Below are 22,786 nucleotides of genomic sequence, written 5' to 3'. Positions count from 1 at the left end.
AGATCCCCTGGAGGAGGAAATAGCAATCCACTCCAGTATTCTTGCCTAGAACATTCCATGGACAGAGGAGCTTTGTGGGCTACAGTCCAGGGGGTTGCAAAGGGTTGGACTCGATGAAGCTCACAAGCATATCCTAAAAATAATTTTGTGCCAATGCTAGGGATTGAAGGGTGTCCCCTTGGAAGTCATGTTGAAACTCTAAAACCTAATGGAACAGTACTTGGAGGTGGGGTCTTTGGGAGGTCATAAGGTCTTAAGGATGACGCCCTCATGATGGAATTAGTTTCTTTTTAAGTAGAGATAGGAGAGAGCTGACCCACTCCAGTGTTCTTGTTTGGAGAATCCCAGGGACAGGGGAGCCTGGTGGGCTGCTGTCCATTGGGTCGCACAGAGTCGGACACGACTGAAGCGACTTAGCAGCAGCAGCAGCAGCAGGAGAGAGTTGGCTTCCTCTCCTTGTTTCTCTGCTCCCAGCCTGGGAGGACTCAGAAAGAAGGTGGCCATCTACAAGCCAGGAAGTGAGCTCTTGTCAAGAACCAAACAGGCCGGCGTCTTGACCTCGGGCTTCCCAGCCTCCAAATGGTGAGAAAATGAATTTCTGCTGGTGAAGCCACCCAGTCTGCACTATTTCATTATCACGGCCCACGTGAAGATAGCTGTTCAACAGCACTGTGTCAGAAAGAACACCTTTCATTTTGAAATGTGTTCTAAACAAGATAATTTAGGGATTTCCCTGGTGCTCCAGGAGCTAACACTCCCAATGCAGGGGGTCCAGGTTCCATCCCTGGTCAGGGAACTAGATCCCACATGCCACAACTAAAGATCTCACAAACCACAGCTAAGACCCAGTGCAGCCAAATAAATATTATTTTAAAAAATAAACAAGATAATTTAACCAGGTTAGGAGAAGTGAAAACTTTGTTTCTCTTCGTGAAGTCGGAGAGAAAATCACCCAGCGACTGATGACCACACCCTTGTGTTCACCAAATCCTTTCTTTCTTTGGCCCTGCCCCTCCTATGTAGTAGCCTTGGGAGAAAGGCACCATTAAGAAGTTGGGTTTTGCTCTAATTGAAAGAAGATCGAGAGGAACTGAATTCTGGTGGCAGCCTGGAGCTCCTGTAATTGCTGTTTTATGTATTCTCTAAGATGATATCCTAAAACCCAACTCTACTTGTCCAGCTATGCTCAAAGTAGAAAATATGGGGACAAGGGGACTTTCCTGGCAGTTCAGTGGTTAAGACTTCATCTTGCAATGCAGGAGGTGTAGGTTTGACCCCTAATTGGGGAGCTAAGATCCCACATGCCTCAAAGCTAAAAACCCCCAAAATATAAAACAGAAACAATATTGTAACAAATTCAATAAAACCTTTTTTAAAAAATATGCTAAGTTGCTCAGTCGGGTTCTACTCTTTGTGACCCCATGGACTGTAGCCTGCCAGGCTCCTCTGTCCACGGAATTTTCCCAGCAAGAATACTGGAGTGAGTTGCCATTTATTTCTCCAGGGGATCTTGGAGACCCAAGGATTGAACCCGAGTCTCCTATATCGCCTGCATTGCAGGCATATTCTTTACCAATGAGCCACCTGAGAATCCTTTTGAAAAATGGCCCACATGAAAAAAAAATTTTTTTTGTAAAAAAGGACATATGGAGACCAGCATGACCCAGGAGCTGTTAGGAGCTACCAGTAAAAAACCAACATTTATCTTGAGAAGAAACACAGACCTCAAGACTCTACCTTCCTGGCCACAGAAGGAGTGAGGCAATCAATCACATTTCCATCTTTTCTCTTTTATACATACACCAATAAAATGATAAACCTCTAGTTCTAAAGTACTTAATCCAATTGAGCCTCATGGATGGACTGGGGAACCTGAAATAGAGATCATGGGCTTACCTGGTGGCTCAGATGGTAAAGACCAATGCAGGAGACCTGAGTTCAATCCCTGGGGCAGGAAGGTTTCCTGGAGAAGAGAATGGCAACCCACTCCGGTATTCTTGGCTGGAGAATTCCATGGACAGAGGGGCCTGGCAGGCTACAGTCCACGGGGTCACAAAGAGTCAGACGTGACTGAGCAACTAAACAACAAGGATCAGAATCCTCAGGGGTCCTCCCGTAGAGATGCTACGGATACAGCCATCTTCATGGAAGAGAGTGGGAAAGAAACGTGCCCATTATGACTTCAGATTTTAAAACAGCCATTCAGAGAGCCACACTTGCAGAAGCACAAAGTCTATCCATTTAAAAAGTCAATGACTATACAACATTTCAGGCTCCCAGGAAGGACATTCTTGTTTGTCTGGAGCTATTTAAAGGCTCAAGTCCCTGTTCTGAGTGCCTGTTCATCTTCATCTTGATTATCTCATTTATGTTCATCTTGACAGAAGCAAGGCTACTCTAAGCAGACCTTCAGTGGACATCCCTGGTGGCTCAGACAGTAAAGAATCTGCCTGCAATGCAGGAGACCCAGGTTCAATCCCTGGGTCCTCCATAAATACGGGAAGGAAGATGATATCAAATAAAACTCCATGGGAGCTTCCCTGCTTGTCCAGAGGTTAAGAATCTGCCTGTCAATGCAGGGGACACGGGTTCAATCCCTGATTCGGGAAGATCCCACATGCCTCAGGGCAATTACTGAAGCCTAATCACCCTAGAGCCCGTGCTTCGCAACAAGAGAAGTCACCGCAATGAGAAGCCCGCACACTGCAAAGAAGTGTAGTCCCTGCTTACCGCAACTAGAGAGAGCCTGCACACAGGAAGAAGACCCAGCACAGCCTAAAATAAATAAATAAAAATTTTAGACAATACTTTATAAAAACTTCATGGGAGCTTTGTGCAAGCCAAATGAGGTAACTGAAACCTGGGAAACACAAACGCACCTGATCAACTAGGGATAATCCAGAATGTCTTGTACTGCCTGTCCCGACGTCCCCTTCTTCACTTCAGTGACAGTGCTGAGAACCACATCTCAGGTATGTCCCCCCTTCCACTCATAGTCTGCGTGGCTCAAGTGGGACCCAAATGCATACACCTCAACTAGAGAGCCCAAGTGCCACAACTGGAGAAGCCCACACGCTGCAATACAGATGGAACACAGCCAAAAAGTAAAAGTAAAAAAGACCTGTAAACATAGAGCCAGATATGTTAAAGTCAAGACAAGGTGAGGCCAGATACAACATCTAAAGCTGTGATGGAGACTCTCTTTAGAGAGAGAGTCTTTCTTTCTCCTTCCCAAAGGTGGGCACATGCCCAGGTCTGTTCAGAGCACTGCATGCCCTGGCAGGAGACCCCGGCTCAGCAATGTCATCTAACTTCTGCTGGAGTTTCACTGATGAGATGTAACGTCACCACCACTAGGGGGATTCTGCCTGAGATTAAAACCAGTACAAGGAGGGAGGGCGAGAGGACCTAGCGAAGATAAACAGGGTGAAAGGCACAATGCTAGCACCTCCGGATCTTTACCTGAAGCCAAGTGCCCACCTGGCTATCTTAACTTTAGGGACAATTATTGTTTGGTTTGAATTGGGCTTTTTTTTTTTTTTTTTTTTAGATTTTTTTTTTGATGTGGATCATTTTTAATGTCTTTATTGAATCTGTTACAATATTGCTTCTGTTTTATAGTTTTGGTTCTTTGGCTGCCAGGCATGTGGGATCTTAGGTCCTTGATCAGAGATCAAACCCATAGCACCTGAACTAAAAGGTGAAGTCTTAACCACTGGACCACCAGGGAAGTCTCTGGGATGTCTTCTGAGAGTGAAATAATCCTGACAAATATATTGTGACTTCCTTTTCTCTGTGTCTCCTCTCCTTCCTCTTCTTGCTACTCTCCTATTTCCCCTGCCCCCTCCTCCCCTGCTTCATCTTCCCCATCTTTCTTTTTTCACCTCCTCCTTCTTCTCTCCTTTCTCCTCCCCTTCTTTCTCCTTCTTCTCTTTCACAGACACAATGAATATTTGTAATCTGTATATACGAATTATTTGACAAGCACACTTCACCGACTACACTGCAAATTCTGTATTTGCAAAAACACCTCACTCGTTAATATGGATGGAAAATCCCTAAATAAAATCTTAGTAAATCAAATCCAGCATTATCTTACAATAATAACATTAAAAGAACTGTGCAGTGTTACCATGTTCCTTTTATTCCAGGAAGATGCAGATAATTCACCATTAGCAGATCTATTAATAGCTTAAATAAGCTTAAAAAAAAAGCCCTGAGTTTATCTCAATAGACGCTGAAAAGGACATGTGACATAACTGATCATGGGACTCGCTGCTTTGACAGGTTTGTGTTCCTAGTGTTAGGAGTTGCTGTGTGCTTCCATGCTTACTGCTCAAGGCTGCCATTGCTCAGATCCATTACGAATCATTTCTCAGATCCCTGTGGAAATGGTCCTCGAAGCCAGAATAACTCCAATGATAGGAAGGGCTAACACATACTGAGCACAGACACTGTCCAGCACACTGCTAAACACCGCTAAACACCTTACATCTCATTTCAACAGCTCACCTCACCTGCTCCTGAAGATAGGTATTTGTTATTATTCCATTTTACAGATAAGGAAACCAAAGTAACCCCAAATGGAAGGTCCCAGGCACAAGGAGGACTCTCTTTGCTTTATTGAGCAAAGAGAGTGATGAACACAGAATAAATATAAATATGCATTGACTATAAGTAAATAATACTAGCATGTGCTTCATGGGGTGATCTGAGGTGATGCTAGGCCATTTAGTGTTACTAAAGTCTGCTGAGTGTGCGTAATCATGCTTCCAAAGTGGTAATTAACACGCATACTATATATGACCTCCAAACTAACAGAGCAAGAAAGAAGAGAATGGTAAATATGACCTTCATCTCCAATAAAACAAAGGAGGGGGTAAGAAAAAGGAAAAGTGGGACAGAAAGGAAAAAAAGTGGTAGAAATAAGTCTGTACATATAAATGGTCCCAATAAAGGGACTCAGTTTTCTGGATTAGGAAACAAAGACTGTCAAACTATGCGTTAACAATAAATAAATAATTCATCTACCAGTTTCCTAATTTTGCCTATTTTTCGGCACTGTAACTTCCTGATGGCCCACCTGAACTAAACAATAGACAGCCCGTTTCCAATTCTCCTGAGTGCTGAAGGTCCAAAGGTGTCACAAATGACCAAGGGGGGGTCGTATTCCCCAGGAAACATGCATTGGATGTTCCAACAGCCAGCTGGAAGGGACAGGCAGCTTTAATTTGATGGCTAAAAATACACCAATAAGATGGGCGTTCACTGCAAGTGATAAGAAATTCATATCAATTATAAAATGTTGTTTGGTGCATTAAGATCAAAACCAACAAATCACAGGGTAATAATTTCTTCTTACCATTAGATGTTTTGACAATAATTTCATTTTTACCGATTTTAACATTGTGACCACAGCTTTCTTTTTGTCTGCACTGGCCTGACACACCAAGGCTGGCCCTTCTATTTTCAAACCTTTAAATCACTTTTTCCAATTTGTAAATAGTAGTACATAATGGTATAGTTTGGCTTCTGTTGTTTTACCCAATTAGAAAATCTTTTAAAAGAAAAAGTGAATCTAGATGCTTCTTTGAAAAGCCATTATTTTCTGGGACTTCCCTGGTGGTCCAGTGGTTAAGACTCCACGCTTCCAATGCAGCAGGTTCAATCCCTGCCTGGGGAACTAAGATCCCACATGCCGTGCAGCACAGTCCAAAAAAGAAAAAGAAAATAAAAGCCACTATTTTCCAATTAAAGGCAGCACAATGACATATGCCTCATCCTCTCTACCTTCCCAACACCATCCCATTAATGATAATAACAAACTTCTAACCCCTAATGCCAATGGGCTGACATTTCTCCCAAGGAATGAGACTGAAGGTTTGCTTTCTAAAGAAATATACCCGCTACACGGAAAACAATCAAGGAGCAGGGGAATGAGAGAAGAGATAGAGAATCAATCCAGGAGGTCTGCATCTAACTAACATGTCTTAACCACTGAACAGGGAGCCGAGGTTCCATACCTGGTCAGGGAACTAGATCCCACATACTGCAGCTAAAAGCTTACACACCACAACTAAAGATCCTGAGTGCTGCAACTAAGACCTGGCAGAGCCAAATAAATAAATAAATTTAAAAAAAATTTTTTTTTAATAAAGAAATACAAATGTCAGGCCAATCTTCTTTCAACTTGACCACCGCCTACAGGCAGAGCCTCTAGAACCGGGCTAGAGGCTAGTTCTAGCCAGCACTGGGTATTAACAAGCAGGTCTAATTCCAGTGACTTAGCTACCTGTATATTGTCACCCTGCTTATTTAACTTCTATGCAGAGTACATCATGAGAAATGTTGGGCTGGAAGAAGCACAAGCTGGAATCAAGATTGCCAGGAGAAATATCAATAACCTCAGATATGCAGATGACACCACCCTGATGGCAGAAAGTGAAGAGGAACTAAAAAGCCTCTTGATGAAAGTGAAAGAGGAGAGTGAAAAAGTTGGCTTAAAGCTCAACATTCAGAAAACGAAGATCATGGCATCTGGTCCCATCACTTCATGGGAAATAGATGGGGAAACAGTGGAAACAGTGTCAGACTTTATTTTTTGGGGCTCCAAAATCACTGCAGATGGTGATTGCAGCCATGAAATTAAAAGATGCTTACTCCTTGGAAGGAAAGTTATGACCAACCTAGATAGCATATTGAAAAGCAGAGACATTACTTTGCCAACAAAGGTCCATCTAGTCAAGGCTATGGTTTTTCCAGTAGTCATGTATGGATGTGAGAGTTAGACTGTGAGGAAAGCTGAATGCTGAAGAATTGATGCTTTTGAACTGTGGTGTTGGAGAAGATTCTTGATAGTCCCATGACTGCAAGGAGATCCAACCAGTCCATTCTAAAGGAGATCAGTCCTGGGTGTTCTTTGGAAGGAATGATGCTAAAGCTGAAACTCCAATACTTTGGCCACCTCATGCGAAGAGTTGACTCATTGGAAAAGACTCTGATGCTGGGAGGGATTGGGGGCAGGAGGAAAAGGGGACCACGGAGGATAAGATGGCTGGATGGCCATCTCGATGGCCGATCTCACCGACTCGATGGACGTGGATTTGGGTGAACTCCGGAAGTTGGTGATGGACAGGGAGGCCTGGCGTGCTGCGGTTCATGGGTTCGAAAAGAGTCGGACACGACTGAGCAACTGAACTGAACTGAACTGAGCTACCTGTGTGACTGCGCCACCTAGTGGTCAATAGGCACAACAGCGCCTATGTTCTGGGAAAGGACCAGAATACCCAGCCTGAATGACAAAGGGAAGGAAGGGCTGCTAGCAGGCTATGGATGGAGACTGTGGATGCTCAACGGCACAGACTGTGCTGTGCTTTCTAACCAGGATAATCCCAGCACTTAAGCACCATGATTAACAAAAAGCAGACAGTTAATGAATACTGGTTGAATGCACGAAGACGAACGAATAAACTTAAAAAGACACACACGTTCTAATGCCCATTCTGTCCACAAAGTGTTTGTGAAATTGAAATGTCTTAGGATGCAGCCTGAGGCCCAATGAAGCCAGGTTTAAGAGGTGGAAGGAGAAAGGGTGGGGAAGAGTGCCAAGCCACTGCCTGCAGCGGCAACGTCCAGGCATCCAGGTATAATGTTTGCAACTGCAGCAGCCCTGGGCATTCAACGGGGGACCCTCCTGGGTGGGGAACCCATCACAGTCTGTCTAGAGGATGGAGGGGCCAGGAGGGAGACTTGTTCTAGGGTGATGGGACCCTCCCCCCACCCTACTATGCCAGTGAGGGAGGAGAAAGGGGGGTGACAGGGCATTATGTATTGGTCTGCACTCAGGGGCAGGACCAAGACAGGGAGTCTAGCAAACAGGGAGGGATGGCAGGAAGGACAATCACAGCACAACAGGAGGGGAAAGCTGGAGTCCAGCGGGGTGGGGGCGGGGGCGGGGACTGCCACCACGGCTGATGGCCTTCTTCCCAAGGAGGAATACTGGAGCACAGACAGCTAATGACCCCCACATGCACAGAAGAGCCCCAGAAACCCAGACTGCCTACTGCACAAGAGCCCCATCTCTTTCATAAGCACATTTGGTTATTTGTTCCCCAAGTTTTCCCTGCCCAGCTGGAAAGCTGTCTGTCCTTCACTCCTGAACCCTGTGCTGTGTTCCATGTCCTGACAAGGAGCAAAGGCCCCTCTGATCCAGTGTTTACCATGTGCCAAGCCTCATCCCCAAAGTTCTTAAGTAGAACCATCTAATCCTCCTCAAAACCCAGCGAGGAGCCCCTCTATACAGGTAAGGAAGCAGTGGAAACGAGGAGGTAACCAGCCAGCCCACAAGCCACAGACACCAGGTCGGCCGTGGCCTGTCTCAACCCCAGGGGGCAGTGTCCTCCTCATCTCGGAATTCTGAGCACACAGCACAGTCAGTGCTTGATAGAGAATTCAGCGTATTTTACAGAGGGGAAGACTGAGGCCCTCACCTGTACCATCTCCCAGTGGATGGTGTTTATATCGTCACCACTCACACAGTCAGAGTCTGGGTTTTTACATACCTGCAGCACCCCACTCCAGTACTCTTGCCTGAAAAATCCCATGGACGGAGGAGCCTGGTGGGCTGCAGTCCATGGGGTCGCTAGGAGTCGGACACGACTGAGCGACTTCACTTTCACTTTTCACTTTCATGCATTGGAGAAGGAAATGGCAACCCACTCCAGTGTTCTTGCCTGGAGAATCCCAGGGACTGGGGAGCCTGGTGGGCTGCCGTCTACGGGGTCGCACAGAGTCTGACATAACTGAAGCGACTTAGCAGCAGCAAGATGACCCCGCATGAACTACTGGGGTGATCTGAACATTTCCACCCTGTCTGGTTCCTTTGGGTCTTTGATGAAAGAGAAGTGGGAGCGGGGAGGGAGAGAAGGACAAGGGAGGGAGGACAAATGGAAGAAAGGAAGAGGTGGAGGAGAAAGAGATAGAAGGAGGAAGAAATAAGGAAGGAGACAGGAGAGGGAAGGGAGCAGAGAGGAGAGAGCGAGGAGGGGGAATTCTCGGACCTTGGGAAAAACTCAGCAAGTTTCCGCAGGCAAATTACTCACCCCCCACATCTGATTTTTAAGTCACTAGGTCTTTCTTTAGGAAGTTACAATAAAATGCAAATGTGTTTTTAAATGGACCGTAGAAGCAGCAGCAGACTTCCCTCGTGGTCCAGTGGTTAAGATTCCATACTTTCAATGCAGGATGTGCAGGATTCCATACACAGCGCAGCCAAAAAAAAAAAAAGGCAGCAAATTCACTTCCTAAAATAAACACAAATACATATCTAACCCTAGATACACATCAGCCACAAAGAACAGGTCAAATCATACACTAATTACTGTTTGAATGGAGATCTGACTGTTAATTGCAACGCGTTCCAGGAATTCCACATGAGCAACTTACCTGAAAAGCTTTCCAATTTGTATGTCAGGAAAGTTGATAATTAAACCCTTCAACTTCCTATTGACTTTATTAGAGATATGATCATCCTTACATAGTTAGATTATAATTATTTGTCAAATGAAGTCGATACTTATTTAGGAAAATGTTACCCTTACAGTCTTTAAAAAATAGAAAAAAACCTGGGACTTGTACTTGACAAGGAACACCTGAAGCTGCCTATGATTGGTGTATAGAACCCACAGAAGTTTGCCGAGCACACAGGGAAGGGTTTCCCAGGCGGCTCAGATGGTAAAGAATCTGCCTGCAATGCAGGAGACCCAGATTTGATCCCTGGGTCACGAAGATTCCCTGGAGAAGGTAATGGTTATCCACTCCAGTATTCTTGCCTGGAGAATTCCACGGACAGAGGAGCCTGGCGGGCTACAGTCCATGGAGTCACAGAGAGCCAGACACGACTGAGCAGCTAACACACTCTCTGCATCCACACAGGAAAGGGCATCTGGAACCACTAATCACCTCTGCTTAGCCTTGTCTGCACAAGACCTTGACTTATCAACCCAGAATCTTGCTTTTTAAGTAATGCCTGCTAAAAACAGCCTTGTGATATAACATCACTTTTGTTGTGTCCCTGATAACAGACACGTTTAAAAGCCTAATCCCAAGGTCATTGTGCAGCAACATCAAACAAAACCAGATTGCGGGGTATTTTACACAGTGACTGGCCTGTACTCAGTAAAAACGTTATGGGAGGGGGGCGGGGGGCGGGGGGCAGGGGTGGGGAATCAGGGCAGTTATTAAAGGAGCAGTTAAATAAAGGAGACTAAAGAGACATCATAAGTTGTCATCCTAGATTAAACCTAGAGCCAAAAAAATGGTTTTGGCTATGAAGAACAACTGGTAAAAATGAATAAGGTTTTCAGCTTAGAATACACTGTTATATGGATGCCAACCTCCCGATCTTGCTCATAAATCACAGTTCTGTAGAAGGATGTGCTTATTTTCAGTTTACACACATTCAAGTGTTTAGAATTAAAATGAGGCCCAGGTTCGATCCCTGGGTTGGAAAGAGCCCCTGGAGAAGGAAATGGCAACCCACTTTAGTATTCTTGCCTGGAGAATTCCATGGACAGACAAGCCTGGTGGGCTACAGTCCACCGGGTCACAAAAGAGTCAGACATGACTGAGCGATTAACACTTTCATTTTCATTTTTGTCTACCAGGTATTATCAAATTGTTCAGAAAAAATTGTTCAGAAAATAGACGAAAAAAACCTGAAGAAACTGATGAAGCAAACGTGAACGTTAACACTTAAGGAATCTAGATGATGGGCATACAGGAGTTCTGTAGTCTTAAGACTTTACTGTAAGCCTGTAATTATTGCAGCATAAAAAGTTACTAAAAACAAAAAAATGAACCTTGTCATGGTCACGCTGCTTTGCATTGGTTTTAAATGTAGGAGACTGGGTGACCAAACCATCCATCCATCCATTCATTCAATAATATTAGAGATGTTGTTGTAATTTAATTGCTAAGTTGTTTCCGACTCTTCTGCGACCCCATGGACTACAGCCCACCAGGCTACTCTGTCCATGGGATTTCCCAGGCAAGAATACTGGAGTGGGTTGCCATTTCCTTCTCCAAGGGATCTTCCTGACCCAGAGATGGAACCCGTGTCTCCTGCTTTAGCAGGCAGATTCCTTACCACTGAACCATGTGGGAAGCTCCTAATATCGAGGCTCCTACAGTGGAAAAGAAAACCTCAGCTCTAAGCGAAATGAAGCAACTTAGGGTTTCTGGCAAAGCCCCACCTACATGCCTTGAACTCTTGATGCCTTAGACTCAACAAGTCCAGGACTGAATCCATCACCTCCCTGCCCCTTCCACCAAAATACCCGCAAACACTGGGACTTCATCAACAATCTCTGTCTTGGGAAATGGTACCCTGCCTTTCCAGGGACTGAATCAGGAACCTGGCCATTGCCGCGCTCACCAGCTCCATCTGATCCATCATCTGGTTCTGATCTGGTTCTGTTGGCTTCATCTCAGAGGTTCACCTGCTTCTCTCCATGTCCGCTGCCACCTAGAGAGGGCCTCTGCAGTCCCCTCCCTGGACCGTGGGGATGGACGCCCTCAGCCTGTAGGCCTGATTCAACAGCCAGAGAGGTCTTTTCAAAATTCACCTCCTGCTCACAACACTTCAATGGCTTCCTATTGCATCTGGATACAAAGACACCTTTTCCCCCTAATACTTACTTTAATAATACCGTCCTGCTCATGACTCTTTAATAAACAACCAGTTCTCCCCGCAAGGATCTCCGTGGGCATGGGGACCACGCCTGGCTTTGCACACTGCTGTGCATGCACAGTTGGCATTCAATTAATATTTGCTTAATTAGGTGGATAAGCAATTAAAATAATTAATGTCAGGCTTGGACCAGTAAATGGAGAGTGATGCCATTCACTGCTGCAGGGGACCTGGGGAAGGGGTACTGGCTTTGCAAAATGAGGGGGACACGTGGACGGAGATGCTGGGTGGGCAGCAGGAAATAGAGACCTGTGGTTTGTGAGGCTGACGTTAGGAAAAGGCATATACTCTGGTGCTAAAATGAGCTGTGCACCCTCAAGCCAGCGGTCCCCAAACTTTTTGGCACCAGGGATTGGACTCGTGGAAGACAATTTTTCTACAGACAGGCAGAGGGGTAGAGGGGACGGTTTGGGGATGATTCAAGTACCTTACATTTGGTGGCTCAGATCATAAATAATTTGTCTGCAATTCAGGAGACCTGGGTTCAATCCCTGGGTCAGGAAGATGCCCTGGAGAAGGGAATGGCAACCCACTCCAGTATTCTTGCCTGGGAAATCCCATGGACAGAGGAGCCTGGTGGGCTACAGTCAATGGGGTCGCAAAGAGTTGGACACGATGAGTGACTTTCACTTCACTCACTTATTTCTATTATTATTACATCAGCTCCACCTCAGATCATTAGGCATTAGATCCCAGAGGTTGGGGGCCCCTGTTCCAAGCCATTCCTGTAACTCTCTCTCTCTCTGCCCTTCAGGAGGAGCTGGTGGGGGTCCACGTTCTTGCCTGTCCGTAAAAGTCCACTGGTCATTGGCATAAGACTGTCCCAATACTGCCTGTTGAGGAGACCAGCTGCACACACAGTGCAGCCAACCTATTTCACTCAGAATCTCTCTACCCGCCCAGAACCCGGTACAGGGGGGCAGAGGGGTGCCCAGGGAAGGCTGGCTGAACCGAATTAGAAGTTTTCTGGTCTGAAATGCTTTCAAAGAGAAAGAACACAGCTGTGATCCTTGATCACATTCATTCATTTCATTCTTTGGGGGGCTTGGAATCCATCAAGCATATAAAATTACGGCAAATGAACCCAGACGAGGCCTCATTTCGAACTTGCTGATGTGATAGAAAGAGCAATGCTGTTCTAAAAATAATAATAAAAAAAATTCATGCAGTTCTGTTATTTCCATTTAAATTAACTTTCACTGTGGATATCATAATTTTCTGAAAAGTACCATCTAGTTTCTAAAGCCACCATGGTTTCTTATTCTGAAGTGGTGGCCTCGGGGGCCAGCCTCTTTGTGTCCTGTCAGCCACATGCCCCATGGAACTCTCAAGTTCCTTTCCCAGTGGCCACTGCCCAGAGACCCACGAGAAGTCCTGTCCCTGTAGACCGGGGTTTCTCAGCCTCCCACTGGTGACCCTTAGGGCTGGATCATTCTTTGTGGTGGGAGCTGCCCTGTGCTCTGGAGGATGTTTGCCAGCATCCCTGGCCACTACCCCCAAGATGCCACCTCCCCCCACCTTCCCACCCACCTTGGTATTGTGACAACCAGGAATGCCCACCCCCCTCCACAGCTCATAAGCACTGTATGGACACATCTCTGGGCCCCCGTGTCTGGGTTCTTAGATGCTCTGCCACTTGGCTCAGTCAGAGTCTCTTCAAATAAGAAAGAGAATAGCATCTGGTGATCACTAGGAATAAAATGCTTCCCTGGTGGCTCAGCAGTAAAGAATCCACCTGCCAATGCAGGAGACGTGGGTTCCATCCCTGGGTCGGGAAGATCCCCTGGAGAAGGAAACGGCAAACTGTTTATTTTATTCCAACATAGAATTAATTTACAATATACAATATGTAATATACACTAAAATTCTATTTTGTATTAATTTCTAATGTTTTTTAAGATCTGTAACAACATATGCAAAAATATTAATAGCGGGTAGGAGAACTATCTTAGCACTTTTGTGTATTCTTCAAATTTCTTATCATCCACACATTATCTTTCTTGTTGTATTCAGGGAAAAAGTGATTATGGGGAGAAAGAAGCCAATTCCTCAGAAGGGTGCTGGGAGAAGACCCTCTCTAGGCTCCGCTCAGCTGCCCTCGCAACATGCCTGGAGCAGTAAAAATGCCCCACACGATGTCCAAAATCAAGAACTCCTTACTGGTGAACATTTTTGCTTTGCTATGAATTTGCCCAGAAAATGGCCCAACTGTCACAGTCTGGAAAACCATGCAGGCTCTGCTTATATGAAAAGGGCCTCACTTCCAACTGCAAAGCCAGTGGTCCTCAATGCCACCTTCCTGAGACCCGTGTCGACCCCTGGGTTGGCGGGGTGGGGGAGGCAGGTGAATGAGAACCAGCCCAGGGGGCCTTATCCATGACTGCTGGTGCGCACACAGGACACAGCAGCAGTTTCACACCCAGAGCAGAAGGCTGGGAAGGGGAGCACCCTGTGGGATTTCCACAGGGAATCTGGTGAGCATACGGGTCTTCCGAGACTACCAATTGGTCCCCAGGCTGCTACCGGTCTGACCTGTTCTCCTTCTGCAGCAGCGGTGGTGGTGGTTGTTTAGTCGCTAAGTCATGTTTGACTCTTTGTGACCCCATGGACTGGTCTGTCCAAGGAATTTCCTAGGCGAAAATCCTGGAGTGGGATTTCTTTCCATTTCCATCTCCAGGGAATCTTCCCAACCCAGGGATCGAACCCGGGTCTCCTGCATTGGCAGGCCGATTCTTTATCACTGAGCCACTGATAAAGGCATCAGGAGAACCTCTTCCAATGGAGTAAGAATTCAAGCTGAGACCAGAAGGAAACAAAAGGAGTGGCATGGGAGAAAACGGTTAGGTGTGGGGAGTGGGTAGGAGACAGTAGGAAGGACAGGTGAGCAGTTCTTCATCCTCAGAAGAGAACACAGCAGCACAGGCTAAGGCCCTCAAGTGGGAAAGGGCTTGACGAGAAGTGGGAGACCTCGCTTTTCTTCACTGAACAACAAGTTCTGTGTGTTCAGCTAGTCCACCAGCTTGACCCGCATGACAGCGGCTCTACCTGCTTCTGTGTGAGGACCTCTTTGGCTCCCCATGCAGTGGATCCCACCCCTGGGCAAGTCTACTGCACGCTCCTTTCCTAAGGACAGCCCAGCACTGAGCTGACACTCGCAATGGAGGTGTAGTTCTGGAAAAGATACAGAAGTAACTTCCCCATGTATCTCAGCATAGGCCGAGGATGAGGCAGTTATGGAGGAGATGCTGGGGGACTCAAGGGATGTGGTCCAGGTGTTCCACTCTCGGGGAGCTCACATACCCCAAGGAAAGGCCTTAGAGAAGCCGCTGAGAGGCTGGCAAACACCACTCTTCACTTACATCTCCAGCCCTGGTTGCTCAAATCCACTTGGCCCACGGCCTCCCAGCAGCTCCCTGCCAGTGTCTCCATGGGACCTCCACCACAGTGCTAAGTGCAGGAGCCTCACGGACACCCCACGGCCACATGCACCTCACTATCTCCCCATCATCTCCTACCACCCAGGTGTTAGGAGTCAACCTCAACTGTTCTTTCCCCCAACCCCACACCATATATGGTGCTAACCCAAAAAAGGGCTGCTGCAGGCAATGTGGCCAAGGATATAACTGGTGTCTCTGGAGCTGCTCAGCATAGCAGTCTGCCCTCCAAATAGATCTCAACTCCATCCCCTTCCCTCCATGCTCACCGCCGCCCTTGTCCATGTCAACAAGCTCTAACAGGATGCTGGCTTCTCCTCTTGCCTCCGTCCAGTCCACTCTCCATACAGCAGTCACTGCAGGTGGTACCACATACCTCCCCTGCTCAAGACCCTTTGCGCTCTCTATTGCTCTTAGCACCAAATCTCAACCCCTTATCCCAATCCATGCCTCCCATGAGTGGCTTCTACTCCCTTCTCCAACCTCCCACATCACCATCACCCCTGCTCACCCACTGTTCTCTGGCCACCCTGGCCTTTTCTGGGTCCTCAAACCAGCCCAGCTCTTCCCAACTTCAAGCTAGCACAGCACCTAGCTACCGATACATACTAGTTACTCAATAAATCATGCCCGAGAAATAAATATATCTCTTTTTCAGATATCACTCCTGTTTTTTGACAGAAGCTACCGCAGATGGTGACTGCAGCCATGAAATTAAAAGACACTTGCTCCTTGGAAGTAAAGTTATAACCAACCTAGATAGCATATTCAAAAGCAGAGACATTACTTTGCCAACAAAGGTCCGTCTAGTCAAGGCTATGGTTTTTCCTGTGGTCATGTATGGATGTGAGAGTTGGACTGGGAAGAAAGCTGACCGCTGAAGAATTGGTGCTTTTGAGCTGTGGTGTTGGAGAAGACTCTTGAGAGTCCCTTGGACTGCAAGGAGATCCAACCAGTCCACTCTGAAGTAGATCAGCCCTGGGATTTCTTTGGAAGGAATGATGCTAAAGCTGAAACTCCAATACTTTGGCCACCTCATGTGAAGAGTTGACTCATTGGAAAAGACTCTGATGCTGGGAGGGATTGGGGGCAGGAGGAGAAGGGGACGCCAGAGGATGAGATGGCTGGATGGCATCACTGACTCGATGGACTTGAGTCTGAATGAACTCCGGGAGTTTGTGATAGACAGGAAGGCCTGGCGTGCTACGATTCATGGGGTCGCAAAGAGTCAGACATGACTGAGCAACTGAACTGAACTGAACTGAACTGAAAAGGCTATTGGACAGAAATGGTATGGACCTAACAGAAGCAGAAGATATTAAGAAGAGGTGGCAAGAATACACAGAAGAACTGTACAAAAAAGATCTTCACGACCCAGATAATCACGATGGTGTGATCACTGACCTAGAGCCAGACATCCTGGAATGTGAAGTCAAGTGAGCCTTAGGAAGCATCACTACGAACAAAGCTAGTGGAGGTGACGGAATTCCAGTTGAGCTACTCCAAATCCTGAAAGATGATGCTGTGAAAGTGCTGCACTCAATATGCCAGCAAATTTGGAAAACTCAGCAGTGGCCACAGGACTGGAAAAAGTCAGTTTTCATTCTAATCCCAAAGAAAGCCAATGCCAAAGAATGCTCAATCTACTGCACAATTGCACTCATCTCACACGCTAGTAAAGTAATGCTCAAAATTCTCCAAGCCAGGCTTCAGCAATATGTGAACCGTGAACTTCCAGATGTTCAAGCTGATTTTAGAAAAGGCAGAGGAGCCAGGGATCAAATTGCCAACATCTGCTGGACCATCGAAAAAGCAAGAGAGTTCCAGAAAAACATCTATTTCTGCTTTATTGACTACGCCAAAGTCTTTGACTGTGTGGATCACAATAAACTGTGAAAAATTCTGAAAGAGATGGGAATACCAGACCACCTGACCTGCCTCTTGAGAAATCTGTATGCAGGTCAGGAAGCAACAGTTAGAACTGGACATGGAACAACAGACTGGTTCCAAATAGGAAAAGGAGTATGTCAAGGCTGTATGTTGTCACCCTGCTTATTTAACTTATAGACAGAATACATCATGAGAAATACTGGGCTGGAAGAAGCACAAGCTGGAATCAAGATTGCGGGGACAAATATCAATAACCTCAGATATGCAGATGACACCACCCTTATGGCAGAAAGTGAAGAGGAACTAAAAAGCCTCTTGATGAAAGTGAAAGTGGAGAGTGAAAAAGTTGGCTTAAAACTCAACATTCAGAAAACGAAGATCATGGCATCTGATCCCATCACTTCATGGCAAATAGATGGGGAAACAGTGAAAAAAGTGTCAGACTTTATTTTTTTGGGCTCCAAAATCACTGCAGATGGTGATTGCAGCCATGAAATTAAAAGATGCTTACTCCTTGGAAGAAAAGTTATGACCAACCTAGACAGCAAATTAAAAAGCAGAGACGTTACATTGCCAACAAAGATCCGTCTAGTCAAGGCTATGGTTTTTCCAGTGGTCATCTATGGATGTGCGAGTTGGACTACAAAGAAAACTGAGCACCAAAGAATTGATGTTTTTGAACTGTGGTGTTGGAGAAGACTCTTGAGAGTCTCTTGGACTGAAAAGAGATCCAACCAGTCCATCCTAAGGGAGATCAGCGCTGGGTGTTCATTGGAAGGACTGATGTTGAAGCTGAAACTCCAATACTTTGGCCACCTGATGTGAAGAGCTGACTCATTTGAAAAGACCCTGATGCTAGAAAGGACTGAAGGCAGAAGAGAAGGGGGCAACAGAGGATGAGATCGTTGGATGGTATCACAGGCTCAATGGACATGAGTTTGAGTAAGCTCTGGGAGTTGGTGATGGACAGGGAGGCCTGGCGTGCTGCAGTCCATAGGGTCGCGAAGAGTCAGATATGACTGCGTGACTGAACTGAACTGAACTGATCTTGCCATCAACAGTCTTCTAAATACCATGAAATTCAGTGTGTAAAGACACTGGACATGGGACTTCCCTGGAGGTACAGTGGTTAAGAATCTACCTTCCAGTGCAGGGAACATGAGTTTTATCCCTGGGTGGGGAACTAAGATCCCACATGCCCACGCAGCAACTAAGCCCAGGTGCCACAACTAAAGAAAGCCCACACCTGGCAATGAAGACCTAGTGCAGCCAAAAATAAAATAATAATAATAAATTTTAAAAAATCAGCCACTGCCATAGTATCAGCAACCAAGACAGGGACAGCAAATGACCTAGAAGTAGGGAGGGGTCCCCAGTGGCTCACTTGCCTGCCAAAGCAGGAGACACAGTTTGATTCCTGGGTCGGGAAGATCCCCTGGATGATGGCATGGCAACCCACTCCAGTATTCTTGCCTGGAGAATCCCATGAACAGAGGAGCCTGGTGGGCTACAGTCCATGGGGTCAAAAACAGTCAGAGACGAACAAGCAACTAAGCAGCAGCAGCAGGGAGGGGTCAGGGGCCCCAGGAGATGGGAGCTAAACCCACGGACTACGATGGCAGATACCATAACAGCAGGGGGCCAAACCCATCCTGCTCCAAAGACCACTCCTCCTCGCTGAGTAATTGGTAGAATCCAAAACCCAAACAGGGCACCTAGAAGGGGCAGGTGGTTAGAGTGTGAACCTGGCTCAGATCTCCTGAATACATGGAACTAGGAAGATTCCAACTTCATATTACCTGGTCCCCAGAGTGCCCCTACCATACAGCACAGACAAGTGTCACTGCAAATGGGTCTGCTGGTCTGCAGGGCTCAGCTGGAAAAAAAGGAACAAGTGGGTGGGGTGGGGAAGTGATGGCCTGTCACCTTGGTATCCTGAACAGAGATAAGCATTAGAAGAAAAAAATCGGATGCCTCCCAGTCCACTTGTCTGTGTTTACTAAGCTCTTATTCTTGGCAAAACAACAACATCTGGGGAGAGAGGTGAGCTGGGAGGAGGAGGGGGCATTCAAAGAAGCATCATGTGACTCGTGCCTAGGAGAGGTGGACTCTGGGTACCCAGCTCAGGCACCTTGCCTCTCTTGGTTGTAAATTGCCAGAGAAATCTGAAACCCGTCTTTGGGCTCTAACCTTTAGATGTCTCCCTTAGGAAATACACCCTTTCCCCAGAGAAGTTCAAGATTCACAGGGTGCAAAAACAACTTGATCCACAGACCTGAGGGTTATTGCGGAGGGTCATTCAGAGAAAAGGCAGGTGAGGGACTTCCCTGGTGGTCCAGTGGCTAAGACTCTGTGCTCCTCATGCAGGTGGCCAGGGTTTGATCCCTGGTCAGGGAACTAGACCCCTGCCGCCACTAAAGATCCTTCACGCTGCAACAAAGACTTAAGATCCCCAGTGCCCAACTGAGACCTGGCCCAGCCAAATAAATAATTTCTTTTTTTAAAGAAAAGATGGGTAAGTAAGAGAAAGGTCAACCACCTAAAGGAATTTTTTCCCTTGGGAAGATCGCACCATGCTCAGTATCTCTGGTATCACTGCCAACAGAGAAAAACAGACACCCAACTGTCTCTATCAAGCAAGTTGGGTGTTTATAAATAATAAAAACAACTCCCTCCACTTGCACAGTTCAAGTGTTCCAAAGTCTAAGGCACAGGCAGTCATGTGCTCAGCATGGCCAAGGCTGGCAGTTGCCCTGTATTTATTACATTTGCCTCATGGAACAATGTGATACACAAAATGTATTAAACAGCAATGTTATGCTATGTATGTATGTATGTATGTATGCATGCATGCGTGTGTGTGTGTGTGTGTGTGCATGCTCAGCCGCTCAGTCGTGTCCGACTCTTTGGGACCATGTCCCACCAGGCTCCTCTGTCCACGGGACTCTCCAGGCAAGAATACTTGAGTGGGTTGCCACTGGGGAAACCCCATAGCCTACATATGTTAATGTACATTGCCTCTGATTTTATTCCTATTTCCATTATAAACCTATATTGGACTAAAATATCCTCATTTAACATCCTTTGCTTATCCTAATATAACATTTAAATCCATCAACTTAACATTGATCTTTAAGTAGCTGAACAGGTTGAACTTGTAGGCTTCAATCACAAGCAAACTGGCAAAGCTGTTTTCAAACTCAGCATCTGGACAGGAGACTCATCTGTTCTTCCTAGACTCCCTATTTCTGCAAATGGAACCTCCGTCCTTAGAGCTACTCAGGCTCCTCACCTCTGTGTCTGTGTCTCCTTTAAGCCTACCCCTAATCTAAGAGGTGCAAGTCTGAGCTCCTCCACCTGCCCAACAGGACTGTCCTTCCTCTCTGTGTTCCAAGTCAGGGCCACTAAGTCCCTCCTCCCCAGCACCTGCCTCATCTCAACCCGGCCCCTCTGTTTCCAGTCTTGCTCCCTCATTCCTATGTTACCTCAAACCTGAGCTAACAAATTAATCTTCCAGAAGCACTGTGATCATGTAACTTCCCTGTGCAATATCATAGAGAATTCTCTTAATGTGGAATGCGGGAGTCCATACTCCTCATTCGGTCCACTCTAAAGCCTGTTGTTGTTCAGTCCTGTCCAACTCTTTGTGACGCCATGAACTGCACCAGGTCCGGCTTTCCTGTCCTTCACTATCTCCTGGAGTTTACTCAGACTCATGTCCATTGAGTCGGTAATGTCATCCAACCATCTCATCCTCTGTTGTCCTCCTCTCCTCCTACTCTAAAGTCTGCTGCTGCTGCTGCTGCGTCACTTTAGTCGTGTCCGACTCTGTGCGACCCCATAGACGGCAGCCCATCAGGCTTCCCGTCCCTGGGATTCTCCAGGCAAGAACACTGGAGTGGGTTGCCATTTCCTTCTCCAATGCATGAAAGTGAAAAGTGAAAGTGAAGTTGCTCAGTCGTGTCCGACTCTATTGACCCCATGGACTGCAGCCTACCAGGCTCCTCCATCCATGGGATTTTCTAGGCAAAAGTACTGGAGTGGGGTGCCATTGCCTTCTCCACTGTAAAGTCTGGCCACTGCCAAACCGCTCGGTGTGAAATTCTCCGGCTTAGAGTCCCAACACTCACTGCATCTGCGCATGCTCAGAGTAAGTCCGCCGTGACTCACACCATCCCTTCCACCTGCAAGTGGCTTTCGCACCTGGGTCTGTGTTCCAACTCTTCAAAGTGCAGTTCTGAAGTGCCCAGTCTCCAAAAGCTTTGCCTTACTACTTCAGATGGAACTGATCCTTCCTTCCTAACTTTTTTTTTTCCTTTGCTAGACACTGCGTATGTTCGCCCCCGCCCCCCACCCGCGCCCCCCGCCTCCACCCGCGCCCCCCTCCCACTACGACCTCCGACCTCCGGCTACCAGGAATTTCCCGAGGGCTGGCCTCTGTCTGACTCCCTCGCACCCTCCACCGGGGCCGAACACCACGCCACGGCCATAGCAGTCACTGCACAGCACCCAAAACTTTGTAGCAGTCAGCCCAGCTGTCCGCCTTTCCATTCTCAGACACCTTTCCGGCCGTCCTATTCACAAGGTAGAGCATTTCTCCAAACACAACAGAATTTCTCTGCTACTATTCCAAACCATGTCGTTATTCCCACTTGATCAGGACCTCTTCTCATTTTTTTGAAATCCGCCCAGTAAGCAGAATTGTCATAGACAGCACCCTGGGAGCTGGTCAGCCTTATAAAGCAGAGGACGTTGAATTGGCCTGGGCTTCTCCACGCTGTTTCTACAGGCTGTGTGCATGTGTGTCTACTAAAGATGGGGACACACAGTAGCTAGTCGCCAAGGGATCAAAGGACCAGAGCTTGAGGGGACCATCCCGGAGTTCCACCCTGTTGAATCCTGGCTCCGAACTTTTCCCTTCATCAGCGCTGTACCCTCCTACCCGTCCCGACCGGCTGACGCCTGATGCTACAGGGGCCCGGGCCGGAAGAGAAAAAGGCGCTGGATGGGGAAGGCGAAGGTGGGTATTTTCGGAACTTCAGGGGATCCCGGACAGGCGCTTCTGGTTCCCAGGGATGCGAGGCCGGCGTGCGCCGCCCGCGGGCCGGAGGGGACGCATCCCCGAGATCGGGACGGGCAGAGACCGGGATGGAGATCCTGGAGCTGGTGCTGAGGCTGAGGCTGCCGCGCAGAATGACAGCGCCCCGCTCTACCCCACCCGGGGATGGGGGTGTCCAGCTCCCCCGCTCCGCGTCCCCGGGGGCGCTCGGCGCGCCCAGCCCCTCCCGCCCGCTCCGGCCCCAGGCAGGGCCCGCGGGTTGCGGCGGGGCCCGCGGCCGCTACTCACCCGGAGGGTTGACGGCCGCCGGGGTTGCCATCTTGCTCGGGAGGCTGGGCGCGCGCCGGGCGGGGGCGCGGAGCGGGGGCGGCGTGGAGCCCGGCGCCCCCCCGGGGCAAACGCGGCCGGCGCAGGCCCAGGCGCCACCGCCGCCGCCCCTCCGCCGCCCCTGCGCCGCCACACAAAGGACGGCGCGGGCGGGCGCTGCTCCGCGCTCTCCCGCCGCCCGGCCGCCCGCGCCCCCGCCTCTGTCGCCTCCGCCCCCTCCCCGGCCTCCTTCTCCGGCCTCAGCCTTTGTCACACGCGGGGGGCGCCCGGCCGCCGCTCCCCGGGCCGGGCCGCAGCACCGCGAGACTTGGGGCGGCGGGCGGCCGG

General features: G+C 47.9%; 1 protein-coding gene across 4 annotated transcripts in view; it reads right to left on the bottom strand.

Moving 5' to 3' along the window:
• ARNT2 (aryl hydrocarbon receptor nuclear translocator 2) overlaps positions 1 to 22,574 on the bottom strand; it is a 193,128-nt gene extending 170,554 nt beyond the window's left edge. For 3 of the 4 annotated variants that reach the window (XM_070775243.1, XM_070775241.1, XM_070775242.1), the window contains exon 1: positions 22,421 to 22,574. In XM_070775243.1, coding sequence (XP_070631344.1) covers positions 22,421 to 22,451 — 31 coding nt within the window. In that variant the 5' untranslated portion in view covers positions 22,452 to 22,574. Of the gene's footprint in view, positions 1 to 1,896; positions 2,603 to 22,420 lie in introns of those variants that run through there. The other variant, XM_070775245.1, reaches the window with a different exon arrangement.
• Positions 22,575 to 22,786: the final 212 nt, after the last annotated feature.

This window comes from Bos indicus, chromosome 21 (assembly GCF_029378745.1).
Source record: "Bos indicus isolate NIAB-ARS_2022 breed Sahiwal x Tharparkar chromosome 21, NIAB-ARS_B.indTharparkar_mat_pri_1.0, whole genome shotgun sequence".
Classification (NCBI taxonomy): Eukaryota; Metazoa; Chordata; class Mammalia; order Artiodactyla; family Bovidae; genus Bos; species Bos indicus.
Note: the sequence above shows the minus strand (reverse complement) of the source record. Positions and strands in the feature narration are given on the sequence as shown.